General features: G+C 41.9%; 1 protein-coding gene across 1 annotated transcript in view; it reads right to left on the reverse strand.

Annotated features, from left to right (window-relative positions):
- Positions 1-17,686, reverse strand: part of LOC137623452 (probable E3 ubiquitin-protein ligase HERC1) — a 187,289-nt gene that overhangs the window by 59,901 nt on the left and 109,702 nt on the right. Inside the window, exons 22-23 of the mRNA XM_068354287.1 lie at positions 5,856-6,006; positions 5,550-5,641 (exon numbers count right to left, since the gene is read on the reverse strand). Coding sequence (XP_068210388.1) covers positions 5,550-5,641; positions 5,856-6,006 — 243 coding nt within the window. The remainder of the gene's footprint in view (positions 1-5,549; positions 5,642-5,855; positions 6,007-17,686) is intronic.

Below are 17,686 nucleotides of genomic sequence, written 5' to 3' on the forward strand. Positions count from 1 at the left end.
TATATAGGGAAATATTAGGAGCCACTGAAAGTACAGATTATACAGTACTACTCTAAGGGGAGAGATAGGGGCATCTTCTTTGAAAAGAAGGGTGATGGATTTGGAAGCTGAAGAACATAAACTGCACCCTGAATGGGAAAAAAGAAATATTGTAAACAATAATCCTGAGCATTCAAGAAAAAAGGGAAGTATGGCGTACCAGGTGAAAATGAGAGTGGTGAGAGACTGGTAGATATGTGTGTTGAACAAGAGATGGTAATAAGTGCTAGCTTTTTTAAAAAGAAAGATAAAAATAAGTATACATGGGTAAGAGTGGCAAATGGAAGAGTAGTAGAAAGGGCATTAATGGATTATGTGTTGATAACTAAAAGAATGTTTGGAAGATTGAAAGACGTGCACGTGTTTAGGGGTATGGCTAACGGTATGTCTGATCATTTTTTGGTGGAAGGAAAATTAGTTGTAGCAAAAGAGTGGGGGAATAGAGTAGGTGGATGTAAAAGTGAGCTAGTGAGGGTTGAAGAGCTAATAAAACCGGGGGTAAAAAGTAAATATCAGGAAAGGTTGAAAATGGCATATGACGAGGTGAGAGTAAGAGAAACTGGTAATTTAGAGGAGGAGTGGAAGTTAGCAAAAGAAAATTTTGTTGGGATTGCAAGTGATGTATGTGGCAAGAAGGTTGTTGGAGGCAGCATGAGGAAGGGCAGTGAATGGTGGAATGAAGGAGTGAAGGTAAAAGTGGAAGAGAAAAAGAGGGCTTTTGAAGAATGGCTGCAGAGTAATAGTATAGAGAAGTATGAAAAATATAGAGAGCAAAAGGTGGAAGTAAAGCGCAAGGTACGTGAGGCAAAGAGGGCAGCTGACCTGAGGTGGGGTCAGGGACTGGGTCAGTCATATGAAGAGAATAAGAAGAAGTTTTGGAAAGAAGTGAAGAGAGTAAGGAAGGCCGGCGCAAGAATTGAAGAGACAGTGAAAGATGGAAATGGAAGGTTGTTAAAAGGAGAGGAGGCAAGGAAAAGGTGGGCGGAATATTTTGAAAGTTTGCTGAATGTTGAGGATGATAGGGAGGCAGATATAATTGCTGTTCCAGGTGTTGAGGTGCCAGTGATGGGAGATGAGAATGAGAGAGAGATTACAATAGAGGAAGTGAGGAGCGCACTAGATGAAACGAGAGTAGGAAAAGCATCTGGTATGGATGGTGTGAAAGCTGAGATGTTGAAGGAAGGGGGTGTGACTGTACTTGAATGGTTGGTGAGATTGTTTAATGCGTGTTTTGTGTTGTCAATGGTCCCAGTAGATTGGGTCTGTGCATGTATTGTACCACTATATAAGGGTAAGGGAGATGTGCATGAGTGTTGTAATTCAAGAGGTATTAGTTTGTTGAGTATAGTTGGAAAAGTGTATGGTAGAGTACTGAATAATAGGATTAAGGATAAAACAGAGAATGCAATTTTGGAAGTACAGGGTGGTTTTAGAAGAGGTAGGGGTTGTATGAATCAGATTTTTACAGTTAGGCAGATATGCGAGAAATATTTAGCAAAAGGTAAGGAGGTGTATGTTGCGTTTATGGATCTGGAGAAAGCATATGATAGAGTTGATAGGGAAGCAATGTGGAATGTGATGAGGTTATATGGAGTTGGTGGAAGGTTGTTGCAAGCAGTGAAAAGCTTCTACAAAGGTAGTAAAGCATGTGTTAGAATAGGAAATGAAGTGAGCGATTGGTTTCCGGTGAGAGTGGGGCTGAGACAGGGATGTGTGATGTCGCCGTGGTTGTTTAACTTGTATGTTGATGGAGTGGTGAGAGAGGTGAATGCTCGAGTGCTTGGACGAGAATTAAAACTGGTAGGCGAGAATGATCATGAATGGGAGGTAAATCAGTTGTTGTTTGCGGATGATACTGTACTGGTAGCAGACACAGAAGAGAAGCTTGACCGACTAGTGACAGAATTTAGAAGGGTGTGTGAGAGAAGGAAGTTGAGAGTTAATGTGGGTAAGAGTAAGGTTATGAGATGTACGAGAAGGGAAGGTGGTGCAAGGTTGAATGTCATGTTGAATGGAGAGTTACTTGAGGAGGTGGATCAGTTTAAGTACTTGGGGTCTGTTGTTGCAGCAAATGGTGGAGTGGAAGCAGATGTACGTCAGAGAGTCAATGAAGGTTGCAAAGTGTTGGGGGCAGTTAAGGGAGTAGTAAAAAATAGAGGGTTGGGCATGAATGTAAAGAGAGTTCTATATGAGAAAGTGATTGTACCAACTGTGATGTATGGATCGGAGTTGTGGGGAATGAAAGTGATGGAGAGACAGAAATTGAATGTGTTTGAGATGAAGTGTCTGAGGAGTATGGCTGGTGTATCTCGAGTTGATAGGGTTGGTGAGGGTGAGAACGGGTGTAAGAAATGAGTTAGCGGCTAGAGTGGATATGAATGTGTTGAGGTGGTTTGGCCATGTTGAGAGAATGGAAAATGGCTGTCTGCTAAAGAAGGTGATGAATGCAAGAGTTGATGGGAGAAGTACAAGAGGAAGGCCAAGGTTTGGGTGGATGGATGGTGTGAAGAAAGCTCTGGGTGATAGGAGGATAGATGTGAGAGAGGCAAGAGAGCGTGCTAGAAATAGGAATGAATGGCGAGCGATTGTGACGCAGTTCCGGTAGGCCCTGCTGCTTCCTCCGGTGCCTTAGATGACCGCGGAGGTAGCAGCAGTAGGGGACTCAGCAGTATGAAGCTTCATCTGTGGTGGAAATGTGGGAGGTTGGGCTGTGGCACCCTAGCAGTACCAGCTGAACTCGGCTGAGTCCCTGGTTAGGCTGGAGGAACGTAGAGAGTAGAGGTCCCCTTTTTTGTTTTGTTTCTTGTTGATGTCGGCTACCCCCCAAAATTGGGGGAAGTGCCTTTGGTATATGTATGTATGTATTCAAGTAAAAGAAGGAAGATGATGGAAACAACCAGAAAAGTACCTACATGAATTAAATCTGGATATAAAGTAGATAAGAAGAATGACCAAATCACAAATCAAATCCGTAAACAGAAAGTGGGACACTGAAAAATGGAAAGAATTAGAAAATAAAGTGAGCTAAAAATATACAGAAAGTGGAAGAATGAAACTAAAGAAGAAATATATAACAACATAATTATTATCATTACTAGCTAAGTTACAACCTTACTTGGAAAAGCAAGATGTTATAAACCCAAGGGCTCCAACAGGGAAAAATAGCCCAGTGAGGAAAGGAAAGAAGGAAACAAAACGTTATGAGAAAAAAATGAACAAATAAATAAAAATATTCTAAAAACGTTAACATAAAAACAGACATTTCCTTAATAAACTACAAAAAGACTTATGTCAGCCTGTTCAACATATAAACATTTGCTGCAAGTTTGAACTTTTGAAGTTCTACTGATTCAACTACCCAATTAGGAAGATCATTCCACAACTTGGTCCAGCTGGAATAAAACTTCTAGAAGACTGTGTAGTATTGAATCTCATGATGGAGAAGACCTGGTTATTAGAATCAACTACATGCCTAGTACTGTATTATGAACAGGATGGAACTGTCCGGGAAGATCTGAATGCAAAGGATGATTACAAATATGAAAAATCTTATGCAACATGCATAACGAACTATTTGAACAATGGTGACAAAGATTAATATCTAGATCAGGAATAAGAAATTTAATACACCATCAAGTTCCAGTCCAACAAATTAAGATGAGAATCAGCCACTGAAGACCAGACAGGAGAACAATACTCGAAACAAGGTAAAATGAAAGAATTAAAACATTTCTTCAGGATAGATAGATCACTGAAAATCTTAAAAGACTTTCTCAATAAGCCATCTTTTTGTGCAACTGAAGAAGACACAAACTTAAATGTGTTTCTCAAAAGTAAATTTGCTGGCGAGAATCACACCTAAAATTTGAAGAGTCATATGAGAAACATTATTAATGCTGAGATCCGGATGTTGAGGAGCCACCGTCCTTGACCTACTTACAATCATACTTTGAGTTTTGTTAGGATTCACCTTCATGCTCCATAATCTTCACCATGCACTAATTTTACCTAGATCTCTATCAAGGGATTCAGCAACCACAGATCTACATTCAGGAGATGGAATTGGTGCAAAGAGTGTTGTATCATCTGCATATGCAACAAGCTTGTTTTTTAGGTTAAACATGTCGTATGTATATACTGTAGTATGAAAAGTATTGGGTCAAGAGCACTACCCTGAGGAACACCAGATATCACATTCCTATCCTCAACAACAACTCTTTGCGATCTATTATTTAAAAATTCAATAATGATGCTAGGAAAACACTCCCCAACTCCCAAATGTTTGAATTTGAAAGTAAGGGCCTCATGATTAACACAGCAGCAATAAAATCAAGGCCAATTATGAAAAGTTCCTGACCATAATCAAGGGATTTTTGTACAGCATTGGATATTGTAAGAAGGGCATCACATGCTCCAAGGCCTTTATGAAAACCAAATTGTATAAACTAGGGAACAGATGATTACCTTTAGCAAACTTATTAAGACATTTTGGAAGTTATGGAAATTGGGTGGTAATCGGTTGGACTTGAGCTACCACAAACACATTTACATATTGGAGTAACTACCAATTCTCCAACAAGAGCTAAAAGTTCCTCTTCTGGCTAACTTGCACAAAATAACAGATAACTTTGGAGCTAAGAAATCTGCAGTCTTTATAAAAAATAAAGGAAAAATACCATTTGGGTCTATCCCTCCAAAAGCATCAAGGTCCATCAAGAGAGCTTGAATTTCACAAGATCGAAAAGCTAAACTAGTTAGTTGAGCCTAAGGATAACAGGAATCAGGAAGATCAAGTTTCTCGTTACTCTGCTTACTATCAAATATATCAGCTAAAAGGGTTGCCTTTCCCTTTGGACACTGAGTGACAGAGCCATCTGGTTTAAGTAAAGGAGGTACTGTTGCATCAACACCAAAGAGTGGTGATTTAAGGGTAGTCCACCACTTATGTTTCTGGATTGTACCAGAAAGGGTTTCTTTTAGGGTTAAATTGTATTTCTTTTCAGGTGAAGCATAAACTCTCTGAGCAAAATCTCTAAGCTGAATACTGTATACTTATTCCATGTCAAATATGATCTGTTACCCTTCCAAAAATGATAAGCCTCCTGTTTCTCCAAATAACCACATCTATAATCATCATTGAACGATGGTTTGTCCTTCACTCGGTACCTTAGCACACGAGAAGGACATGCCTATCAATTGTGTTGACTAGATTCTCATCCAAAGGGACTACAAGATCAACACTACTATACTATTGTGACCAATTCATGCCCAAAAGATCACTTAAAATCTCATTCCAGTCTGCTCAAGCTTTCACATACATCTTACAATTGTATGAAACATATTGGACAGGCTGCTCAGTTTTCACTACTAATGAAATCAAGGCATGATCAGATATCCCAACTGGAGAACCAACTTTACTAGTTATAACATCAGGCGAGTCGGTGTATACGAGGTCCAAGTAGTTACCAGACCTGTGAGTACAAGAATTAAAATACATTTCCATTTCTCACCTGAATCTTCTTGAGTTTTTAATGTTACAAGACGCCGCCGTATGTGATATACTAATCGAAACATCTCCCTCATGACTGGATAGCAGTGAACCCTGAAAAAAGTAAAAAAATAAATAAAATATTCTGGAGGAGTTTTGTAGTGTTATTTATTTTCATATTTGTGAACAAAGACTTCATTTGTTGTTTCCCCTTTTCACATTACTTTTTATATAACTGAATTCAGAGTATACTCTCTGAATTATGGGGAAATAGACATTAAAATTTAAAATTACAAGTGCTATACACAAAAACTGAAATTTCACTAACCCAAGATGAGACTGTGATATGCCAGTATGTAACAGGAATGTAGAAAGTAGGAGATGAGTTGTAATGTTTAAAAGGTTATCATCTTTCACTTCACAAGTATCCCAATCTTCACTGCATGCCATCTCATCCATCCATAACACTATTTGGTTGTCTGGAATTACAACAAAAATCAATAATTGATCAAAAGTTAAAATTATTCAGGAGACTGCAATTACATTGTTTTCAATAAATGGGAAAATGGGGATAGATTAAAATACTAATGTCTAGATAGTAATCTAACTTCAAAACTGTTACTCACAATATGCCTGAATTGGTGCTGAAAAATTATGCTAAATATTCCTATATTTTCAAAAGATAACATTTCACAAGTAATTTGTATTTTTTATTGCTATACAAACTTGAGTTCTTTTAAATATTAAATAGTTTCAGAGTAAGCTGGAACATCTGTTGATTCATTTATGAGGTATTTATTCAATGACAGGTGGTACAAGGAGAAGCCTCACCTAACTGTCTATCAGACTACTCACTTCTGACCTTAGACCCAGGACTAAGACGGGTGGTAGGAGGGTGGTAAGTGTAATTCAAAGGACTCAGGCTTGTTTAGTTATGGAAAATACAAATTAATATTAAATTTTGTTATCTGATCCTAGTTGTAAACAAAGCTATCATCCTTTACCATAGCAGACTCACTAATTAGTGGGAGGAAGTTTTCTAGAACCAAAACTGTAAGATCCTTTCCTTTCCCAGAAATATATTTTTCTGGTTGCAAAATGGAACAAAGAAGGTAACTCCAACAACTTCCTAACAGCTATTCATTGAAATGAATAAATTGTTGAGGCCTTAGCTAGTGCTAAGTTATATAACCTAGCCTTCAGTCTTGAATGGCGTAAGATGAATAATGGGTTTGGTATACGTCTGGCCATCGTTCCACCTTAAAAAAGGAGATAGGGGAGATCTTTCTTTGAAGATCTTGTCTCTGAAGAAAGGTTATAAACTCGGTTAGGAAGCTTAGCACCATCATCGTCTGATCCAGTATGTAACAGCCACGGCTACTGTTCCTCCAAGAGATGGGGAAGAAAAATGAAGCAAAGGGGTAAGTCCTACTACCTTTAAACCTAGGCTTATGTCACATGGCAAATATGTCAATTATCGATAAACCCCACTGGATGAGAAGCCTTTCTGCCACTCAATGATGTAATAACCACTCTGTACCTGGCAGACAGCTCTAAGGCATTGCCTGCCATCAAATGTGAATTTGCTTCATCAAATTGCAAAATGATGTGAAACCAAACCTCTTTGCTTCTTGGTATACGCCACTACGGTAGTGTTGTCCCTCATCAGTACTTTAGAGTGCAATATCAAACACTGTTCGAGATGCTGTTTGCATCTCCAACATAATCAGTTGTAGATACTCCTCTTATACTTACCACAAATCTCAGGCTACTAAATCCTTCAGGTTTGCACCCCACTTCTTTGATGCATTCAAGAACAAAAGCATCTCAGGTGGAGAGTCAAGTGGGAGCCCCTTAGTGAAGCTCTGGTTGTCCAGCCACCAGGTGAGATCATCTCGCATCTCCCGTTCCACTGGAACCAGATGGGAAGAGAGATTTCTGTCCACTAACTAAAGATGATTCAAACACAATTGAAGAAATCTCTGGTAGAGATGCCAGTAAGGCGTGAGCTTCTCCAAGGAGAGTTGGCAGGAAAGACCTTGCCAAAGCCGACACAATCATGTGTTGGGAGACTTTTGCTGCAGCCATGTCTATCGACAAGTTAAGATACTTCATACTTTCCTTGGGTGTTTGATTCAATTTTTCAGTTTATCAAGAATTCCAGATCGAGAAAAAAAAGAGAGCAGATGGTAGTGATCACGTAGCAACGAGGCGAGGGTAAACAATTTGTTGAGATACCTCACAAAACATATTCCCTGTGAATGGTCTCAAGCTGACACCAAAGTGAAAAGGAAAGTGAACACCTGATGAACAGTGGACAGTCAAAAGCACAGTGTCTTGAACTGACACTGCTTTGTCGAGGATGAATCGGAGGTACAGTACTTTCAAGAGGACTGATAGATAAGTACTTGGAAGAACCCTTCAGATCCATCTAAAGAAAGAAGTCCCTTATCTCCGATGGAAGACAGTACAGAATGCACAGTTTCCATCATCCACATGATCTGGCAAACAAATTGGTTCATGGAAGAGGGGTCGATGAAAATTTTCCAGCACCTGGTTAACTTTTCCAAGAAACAACTGTAGAAACCTAGAAACCAGTTTCGAAAAAACTTTGCATTCATCCCTCTCCAATATCACTTTCAACTCGGCCAACAGGGGCCCAGCTTTCTACCCTCATGAAGGATACACTATCATTATTATTACTTGCCAAGCTACAACCCTAGTTAGAAAAGCAGGATGCTATAAGCCCAAGGGCTCCAACAGGGAAAACCGCCCAGAGTGGAAAGGAAATAGGGAAAAACTAGAAGAGAAGTTTAAGAACAATCATCATCATCATCATCATCATCATCTCCTCCTACGCCTACTGACGCAATGGACCTCGGTTAGATTTCGCTAGTCGTCTCTATCTTGAGCTTTCAATTCAATATTTCTCCATTCATCATCTCCTACTTTTCACTTCATAGTCCTCAGCCATGTAGGTCTGGGTCTTCCAACTCTTCTTGTGCCTTGTGGAGCCCAGCTGAACGTTTGGTGAACTAATCTCTCCTGGGGAGTGCAAAGAGCATGCCCAAACCATCTCCCTCTACCCTTCATCATGATCTCATCCATATATGGCACTCGAGTGATCTCTCTTATAGTTTCATTTCTAATCCTGTCTTGCCATTTAACTCCCAACATCCTTCTGAGGGCTTTGTTCTCAAATCTAGTAAATCTATTGAAGAATGTTTCATTATCATACCATGGCTCTTGTCCATAGAGTAACACCTATCACAATAAACTGATATATAGTCTGAGTTTTATATGTAATTTCATGCGATTTGATTTCCAAATTTTACTAACTAGCTATTGTCTGATTTGCTTTTTTCAATCTTTCACTTAACTAATTCTAAAGACCCTGTATTGGAGATCATAACAATAATATTAAAATAAATCTTTCATATATGAACTATAAAATCTTGAAAATAACAAGAGGATAAAAACTTCAAAATAACAAGAGGAAGAGAAACAAGATAGAATAGTGTGCCAGAGTATACCCTAAAGCAAGAGATCTCTAACCCAAGACGGTGGAAGACCATAGTACAGAGGCTATGGCACTACACAAAACTTGAGAACAATGGTTTGATTTTGTGTGCCCTTCTCCTAGAAGAGTTACTTACCATAGCTAAAGAGTTTCTTCTACCCTTACCACGAGGAAAGTACCCACTGAACACTTATAGTGCAGTAGTTAACCTCTTGGGAGAAGAATTGTTTAGTAATTTCAGTGTTGTCAAGTATATGAGGAAAGAAGAGAATGTGTAAAGAATAGGCCAGACCATTCTGTGTATGTGTCGGCAAAGATGAAATGAACCGTAACCAGAGAGGGATACAATGTAGTACTGTCTGGCCAGTCAAAGGACCCAATAACTCTCTAGTTGTAGTATCTCAATGGGTGGCTGGTGCCTTGTCCAACCTACTACCTAGGTATGCAGTTAACTCTAATAGCCATGCCTTCTCCATCATGAGGCTCAATACTACACAGTATTCTGGAAGTTTTATTCAAACTGTGACTAAATAATCTATGGTCCATTGGTATTGAAGATCAAGCTTTTGAATACCTAAAAGACTACATGGCTGACAGAAACTACTAAGTGTAAATCTGAAACTCTTATTCATCCTATGAACCACTAAACAGAGGGGTACCTCAGGGGAGTGTACTGGGCCCAATCTTATTCTGTACTGTATCTATTCTATCGGTCTGTCGAAAACACTACAAAAGCAAGGAGTGAAGTTCAAACTACAGTATTTGCAGATGATACACAATTTAACTTCTCCATAAATGATATAGACAACACTAGTGAAACTCTAAACAGAATTCTTGCCAGTGTTAATTAATGGATGACAATCAAACAACTAAAATTAAATGAAAATAAAACAGAGTTTAAGGTGGTTGGAAAGAAAAACAGTCTAAGAACTTTGGTGATATTCAAATAAACATAAATAACAACTTTGCTCTGATATCCAGTAAATTTTGCGATCTAGGAGTATCTCTTGACTGTAACTTGTCTTTCAATGCCCAAATAAATAACGTAGTAAAAACTACTGGCTATCATCTTAGAAACATTTCTTTTATAAAGAAGTACCTGGATGAACATTCTCTAAAGAAACTTGAGAAACATGTTATTTTCATTAGTAAAATAAATTTTTGAATATACTTACCCGATAATCATGTAGCTGTCAACTCTGTTGCCGACAGAAATCTACGGTGGGGATACGCCAGCGATCGCTATACAGGTGGGGGTGAACACCACAGCGCCATCTGTGGTCAGGTACTCCAGTACTTCTTGTCAACACCACCTCAATTTTTTCCTCGGTCCACTGGTTCTCTATGGGGAGGAAGGGTGGGTCAATTAAATCATGATTATCGGGTAAGTATATTCAAAAATTTATTTTACTAATGAAAATAACATTTTTCAATATTAATCTTACCCGATAATCATGTAGCTGATTCACACCCAGGGTGGTGGGTGGAGACCAGCATACATGTTAACAAAGAAGCTAAGTATCCCGTATTTTATTTTATTAGTTATTCAAAAATAACATAAAATAAATAAGTACCTGGTAAGGAAGACGACTTGAACCATTACTCTGCCTTTATTAAGTACGTCTTCCTTACTGAGCGTAGCGGTCCTCTTAGGATGCTGAACGACTCTTAGGTGCTGAAGTATAAAGGGCTGCAACCCATACTAAAGGACCTCATCACAACCTTTAACCTCGGCGCTTCTCAAGAAAGAATTGACCACCCGCCAAATCAACAAGGATGTGGAAGGCTTCTTAGCCGACCGTACAACCCATAAAAAGTATTCAAGAGAAAGGTTAAAAGGTTATGGGATTATGGGAATGTAGTGGCTGAGCCCTCGCCTACTACTGCATTCGTTGCTACGAATGGTCCCAGGGTGTAGCAGTACTCGTAAAGAGACTGGACATCTTTGAGATAGAATGATGCGAACACTGACTTGCTTCTCCAATAGGTTGCATCCATAACACTCTGCAGAGAATGGTTCTGTTTGAGGGCCACTGAAGTAGCCACAGCTCTCACTTCATGTGTCCTTACCTTCAGCAAAGCAAGGTCTTCTTCCTTCAGATGAGAATGTGCTTCCCTAATCAGGAGCCTGAATAGGTAAGAAACTGAGTTCTTAGACCTTGGAAGAGAAGGCTTCTTGATAGCACACCATAAAGCTTCTGATTGTCCTCGTAAAGGTTATGACCTTTTTAGATAGTACCTAAGAGCTCTAACTGGGCAAAGTACTCTCTCCAGTTCGTCCCCCACCAAGTTGGACAGGCTTGGGATCTCGAACGACTTAGGCCAAGGACGTGAAGGAAGCTCGTTTTAGCAAAAAACCGAGCTGCAAGGAACATGTAGCCGTTTCAGATGTGAAAACTATGTTCCTGCTGAAGGCGTGGATCTCACTTACTCTTTTAGCTGTTGTCAAGCACACGAGGAAAAGAGTTTTTAAAGTGAGGTCCTTAAAAGAGGCTGATTGGAGAGGTTCAAATCTTGATGACATAAGGAACCTTAGGACCACGTCTAGATTCCAGCCTGGAGTGGACAACCGACGTTCCTTTGAGGTCTTAAAAGACCTAAGGAGGTCCTGTAGATCTTTGTTGGTGGAAAGATCCAAGCCTCTGTGGCGGAAAACCGCTGCCAACATACTTCTGTAACCCTTAATAGTAGGAGCTGAAAGGGATCTTACGTTCCTTAGATGTAACAGGAAGTCAGCAATCTGGGTTACAGTGGTACTGGATGAGGAAACTGCATTGGCCTTGTACCAGCTTCGGAAGACTTCCCCTTTAGACTGATAGACTCTGAGAGTGGATGTCCTCCTTGCTCTGGCAATCGCTCTGGCTGCCTCCTTCGAAAAGCCCCTAGCTCTTGAGAGTCTTTTGAAAGTCTGAAGGCAGTCAGACGAAGAGCGTGGAGGTTTGGATGTACCTTCTTTACGTGAGGTAGACGTAGAAGGTCCACTCCTAGAGGAAGAGTCCTGGGAATGTCGACCAGCCATTGCAGTACCTCTATGAACCATTCTCTCGCGGGCCAGAGCGGAGCCAACCAACGTCAGCTGTGTCCCTTTGCGAGAGGCGAACTTCTGAAGTACCCTGTTGACAATCTTGAACGGTGGGAATGCATACAGGTCGAGATGGGACCAATCCAGCAGAAAAGCATCCACGTGAACTGCTGCTGGGTCTGGAATCGGAGAACAATACAACGGGAGCCTCTAGGTTATCGAGGTAGCGAACAGATCTATGGTTGGCTGACCCCACAGGGCCCAAAGTCTGCTGCAAACATTCTTGTGAAGGGTCCACTCTGTGGGGATGACCTGACCCTTCCGGCTAAGGCGATCTGCCATGACATTCATATCGCCCTGAATGAACCTCGTTACCAGCGTGAGCTTTCGATCTTTTAACCAGATGAGGAGGTCCCTTGCGATCTAGAACAACTTCCACGAATGAGTCCCTCCCTGCTTGGAGATGTAAGCCAAGGCTGTGGTGTTGTCAGAGTCCACCTCCACCACCTTGTTAAGCTGGAGGGACTTGAAGTTTATCAAGGCCAGATGAACCGCCAACAGCTCCTTGCAATAGATGTGAAGTGTCCTTAGCTCCTGATTCCATGTTCCCGAGCATTCCTGTCCGTCCAAAGTCGCACCCCAGCCCGTGTCTGATGCGTCAGAGAAGAGACGGCGGTCGGGTTTCTGAACAGCCAAAGGTAGACTTCCTTGAAAAGAAAGCTGTTCTTTCACCACGTGAGAGTAGACCTCCTCTCTTCGGAAACAGGAACTGAGATCGTCTCTAGCGTCATGTCCTTTATCCAGTGAGCCGCTAGATGATACTGAAGGGGGCGGAGGTGGGGTCTCCCTAACTCGATGAACAGGGCCAGCGATGAAAGTGTCCCTGTTAGACTCATCCACTACCTGACTGAGCATCGGTTCCTTCTCAGCATGCTCTGGATGCAATCTAGGGCTTAGTAGATCTTTGGGGCCGACGGAAAAGCCCGAAAAGCTCGACTCTGAAGATCCATACCCAGGTAGACAATGGTCTGGGATGGGACGAGCTGGGACTCCTCAAAATTGACCAGGAGGCCCAGTTCCTTGGTCAGATCCATAGTCCATCTGAGAATCTCCAGACAGCGACGACTTGTGGGAGCTCTTAAAAGCTAGTCGTCTGACGGAGCCGGACACAAGATCATGGTACTGCTGCACAGTCTGTGAACTGTCAACCATGGGGAAGCGAGGAAGTACAGTGACAACCCGAAGCTGTCTAGACTGTCTGGGTCGTACAGACAACTCCTTATCGGGTTGCTGAGGTTGCCGCACTGCGTCACAACAAGTCACTTCTGCTGGTTGTTGAACGTCTTCCCAGTGACACACTGACTCCGTAAACAAAAAATCCTCTAACAAGGACTAAACTTGGACTGCATGTCTTGCAACACAGCTCAAGGTCTATGGGAGCAGGTGTGGTAACAGACGGGGTTAGCGACTGAAGTGGAACCATTACCCTCCCTGGAAGCATGTTATGCTTAAATAAAAGTCCATAGGAGGCTAAGCAGCTAAAGGCTCCTCTCCAAATGACAGAGTCCTCAAGGGAATATCAGAAGGAGGGAGAATAGCACTTTCTCATCTACAGGAACCATATCCGAGAAAAGCTAAGTTCTCTCAGTGAGGGTTTCACTGGTGCAAAAGCAGCAGACTAGAAGGCAACGTTATGAAACTGCTTGACAGTCTAGTGAGTTGGCAACAACCAAAGATGTGTGACTGAGAAGCATGCAGTAAGGTATGCAGAGCATGCTGTATGCAGAGCATGCTGTATGTAGAGCATGCTGTAAGGTAAGCAGAGCATGTTGCATGGCGTGCGGCTTATGCTGCATGGGATGAGGCTCATGCTGCATGGAATGAGGCTCATGCTGCATGGTATGAGGCTCATGCTGCATGGGATGAGGCTCAAGCTGCAAGGGAAGAGGCTTATGCCGCATGCGTTGAGGGGGATGCCGCATAGTATGAGGCTCCTGCCTCATGGGTTGAGGCGGTTGCCGCATAGCATGAGGCTCCTGCCTCATGGTTTGAGGAGGATGCCGCATAGCATGAGGCTCCTCATAGCATGAGACTCCTGCCTCATGGGTTAAGGAGGATGCCGCATAGCATGAGGCTCCTGCCTCATGGGTTGAGGAGGATGCCGCATAGCATGAGGCTGCCTCATGGGTAGAGGAGGATGTCGCATAGCATGAGGCTCCTGCCTCATGGGTTGAGGAGGATGCCGCATAGCATGAGGCTCCTGTGAGGTTCCTGCCTCAAGAGTTACGTCTGCCTCAAGGGTTGAGGAGGTAGCTGCGCAGAGAGAGGCTCATGCTGTGAAGAATGCGGTTGCTGCATGCGTTGAGGCGGCTGCCTCATAGCATGAGGTTCCTCAAGAGTTGAGGCTCTTGCCTCAAGAGTTGAGGTTCTTGTCTCAAGAGTGGAGGTGGCTGCCGCAAGAGTTGAGGTTGCTGCCTCAAGGATGGTGGAGGTTGCCGCAACGCAAGAGGTTGCTGCATAGCGCTGGTATCTGGCAACTCCCAATGTGGCAGCTCACGCGTGGAGGTAGGTTGAGGAACCTCAACATCATACGTCTGGCAGGGTGGACTGCGCAGAGGTGGAGTTGAGGTTGCTGCCTCGAGGAAGGTGGAGGTTGTCGCACCGCAAGAGGTTGCTGCCTCGAGGATGGAGGAGGTTGTCGCAACGCATGAGGCTCCTGCCTCAAGGGTAGAGGAGGTTGCTGCAAAGCATAAGGCTCCTGCCTCAAGTGTTGAGGAGGTTGCCGAGTGGCAAGAGGCTCCTGCCTCAAGGAAAGTGGAGGTTGCTGCACAGCGCTGGTATCTGGCAACTCCCAATGCGGCAGCTCACGCATGGAGGTAGCTTGAGGAACCTCAACATCATACGTCTGGCAGGCTGGACTGCGTAGAGGTGGAGGAGCGCTCGCAGGAGGAGGTGTGTTAACCTTCTCTGCCTGAAACTCCTGCATCAACACCGCAAGCTGAGACTGCATTGTCTGCAGCATAGACCACTAGAGTTTAAGAAAGACAACAACAAAAGGAGCTACTGTCCATTGAGACTGAGGGTCTAAAACAGCTGGTGCGGCAACAGACGGAGTTACTGCCTGTTGCGATACCACCTTGCCTCTCTGGGAGGTGTGCAGTTGTCGTACTGCAGCAAGTCCGAACTGACCCAGTGCTAATGGCATCACCTAGGAGTTGGACTTGCGCGGAAGGGACCGACTTGCACTTAAAAGCTGCAAGATTTGGTCCATGATTTCTTACGAGAAACCTCTTCCGCAGACGAGGAATAAATGGGCTCTCTCGTCTTTGTGTGGGTGGGGCGATCTCACGTCGGCAAACGTGTGTAGATACGCCCGAAACCACGGAGGGAAACGTCTGTTCGTCGATCAAGGCCTGCTGAACCCATAAGTCCTTCGACATTACTTCTCCCCTGGGCTTGGGAGCTTGTAAGAGGTCCCAGACTAGGCGAACAACTGGCACGAACAGACGAACCCTCGAACGCAACACTGTAACACTTTGCGCTAATCACTTTATCACTTTTGATTTTCTGTTTGCACTTATTTCACTGAACTCGAAACTTTAAGTGGTTTGTACCTGAAACACGCAATTCTATCCTTCCTTAAAAGTTAGTAATTGCGAAAACAGAATTACAATGTAACAGAAAAATATAATGAAAGATAAATAATTCAGTGGCTGGAAAGAGACTAAACACTAGATCAAATAAACTACGTTTAAAATCTCTCACCGCATAAAGCTTGAGAACAAGAATAAAACTCTAGAAACGTTTACCTTCTTCCCCTAAAGAGACTAGGGAGAAGAGCAAAAACGATAACAACGTTACTCGCTTGAACGAAACGTTTATCCTACTCTCTCTCCCTCCGTCTCTATCTCTCTCTCTCTCTCTCTTGACTTAGAACCTGAGAGATGAGCCCAATTATATATATCGTTAAAACATATTATTGTTAAAGGAAAAAAACTGAAAGATTTCCCAAAAAAGTTCCTTTATTAGAATTAAAACCATTAAGCTAAGAAAGAATGAACAAAACGCTAGAATCGGTTTACTCTTACTGCAACGTGACACCGTGAATATTCTCTCTCTATCGTAACGATAGAGCGCAAGTTGAACGTTCTGAACGTCAACAACTGCAGAGACAAAACAAAACGTTAGTTCAACTTTGAAAACAGTACAAGACTATCAAAGAAATTCTTTCAAAAACATTAAAATAGCATAATATGTTAACAGGTAAAAACAAAATGACGGGCTCAATGTTAATTAACTTCGGTTCCAAGAAAAGACCGCCTACTATTAGGAAAGGTCGAATATAAACAAATATAAAAATTAATTTTAATAAGTTTATAATAAAAGGAAGTTAATCGAAGAGGCCTATAAAAGGCGGAGAGATATAAAATAAATCTATAACTTTTGTTAAGCAAAATTAAGAAAGAGAGTCTATACTCTCTTCGACACCAACACTTCCGTTAAGGGAAGGGTCGGCCATTTAAAAGTGAAAGAGAGTTCATACTCTCTTCGTCACCATAATTAATCAAATTAATTCCAAAAGCTAGCTAAGCTAATGATAAAACTTCCTGAATAGCGAAAGCTAAACTCTAGAGCAAATACATCACCAAATCGTGAGCAATAACTCCAGAATCAACAGCGTATCCATGTAGGTCTAGCCGGAGGCACGACAGAGGAAAAATTGAGGTGGTGTTGACAAGAAGTACTGGAGTACCTGACCACAGATGGCGCTGTGGTGTTCACCCCCACCTGTATAGCGATCGCTGGCGTATCCCGACCGTAGATTTCTGTCGGCAACAGAGTTGACAGCTACATGATTATCGGGTAAGATTAATATTGAAAATGTGTTATTACCAAGATTGACTACTGTAACTCCATTTACTAAAATTTACCAAAAGTACAACTTAAGAAATTACAAAACATAATAAACTGAGGAGCAAGACTGATAAAAGGGTTCCCACCCCGAGTAAGGATTACTCCTAAACTAATTGATTTACACTGTCTGCCTATTAAAGAAAGAATTGAGTTTAAAATATGTGCAATAACCCATCAAGTTATCAGAATCATACATCCTAAATACCTAAGAGAATTGCTACATATTGTGCAGCCAACAAATCGTGTTCACACGAGAATAGTTGCAGATGGTTTCAAATTATCTGCACCTAGAGCCTTTAGTTGTGCAGCCCTGAGACTATACAATAAGCTCCCGCTTTCAAGAGGAAACTGAAAACTTTCTCGTTCTCTAGGTGCTTCGATAATGTGGACCTGACAGTAACCAAGCAATATGGGGTGTGGAATGCTGAATGCCTTAAATGTATACTATTAAATGAATGTGAAGGTCCTGTAAAGAGTAGGGTTCCCCTGCTGTATGGGACCAGAGAAGCAGTCCTTAAAGTAAGTAAAATAAGTCGTTTAATGATCTTCCTAATCACGTACTTGAATCAGTAGAACTTAAAAAGTTCAAACTTGCAGCGAATGTTTTTATGTTGAACAGGCTGACGTAAGTCTCTTTTTATAGTTTATTTATGAAAGATCTGTTTTAATGTTTTTAATACTCTTAAAATATTTTATTTTAATT

The sequence above is a fragment of the Palaemon carinicauda genome, chromosome 30, assembly GCF_036898095.1.
Source record: "Palaemon carinicauda isolate YSFRI2023 chromosome 30, ASM3689809v2, whole genome shotgun sequence".
In the NCBI taxonomy this organism is placed as follows: domain Eukaryota; kingdom Metazoa; phylum Arthropoda; class Malacostraca; order Decapoda; family Palaemonidae; genus Palaemon; species Palaemon carinicauda.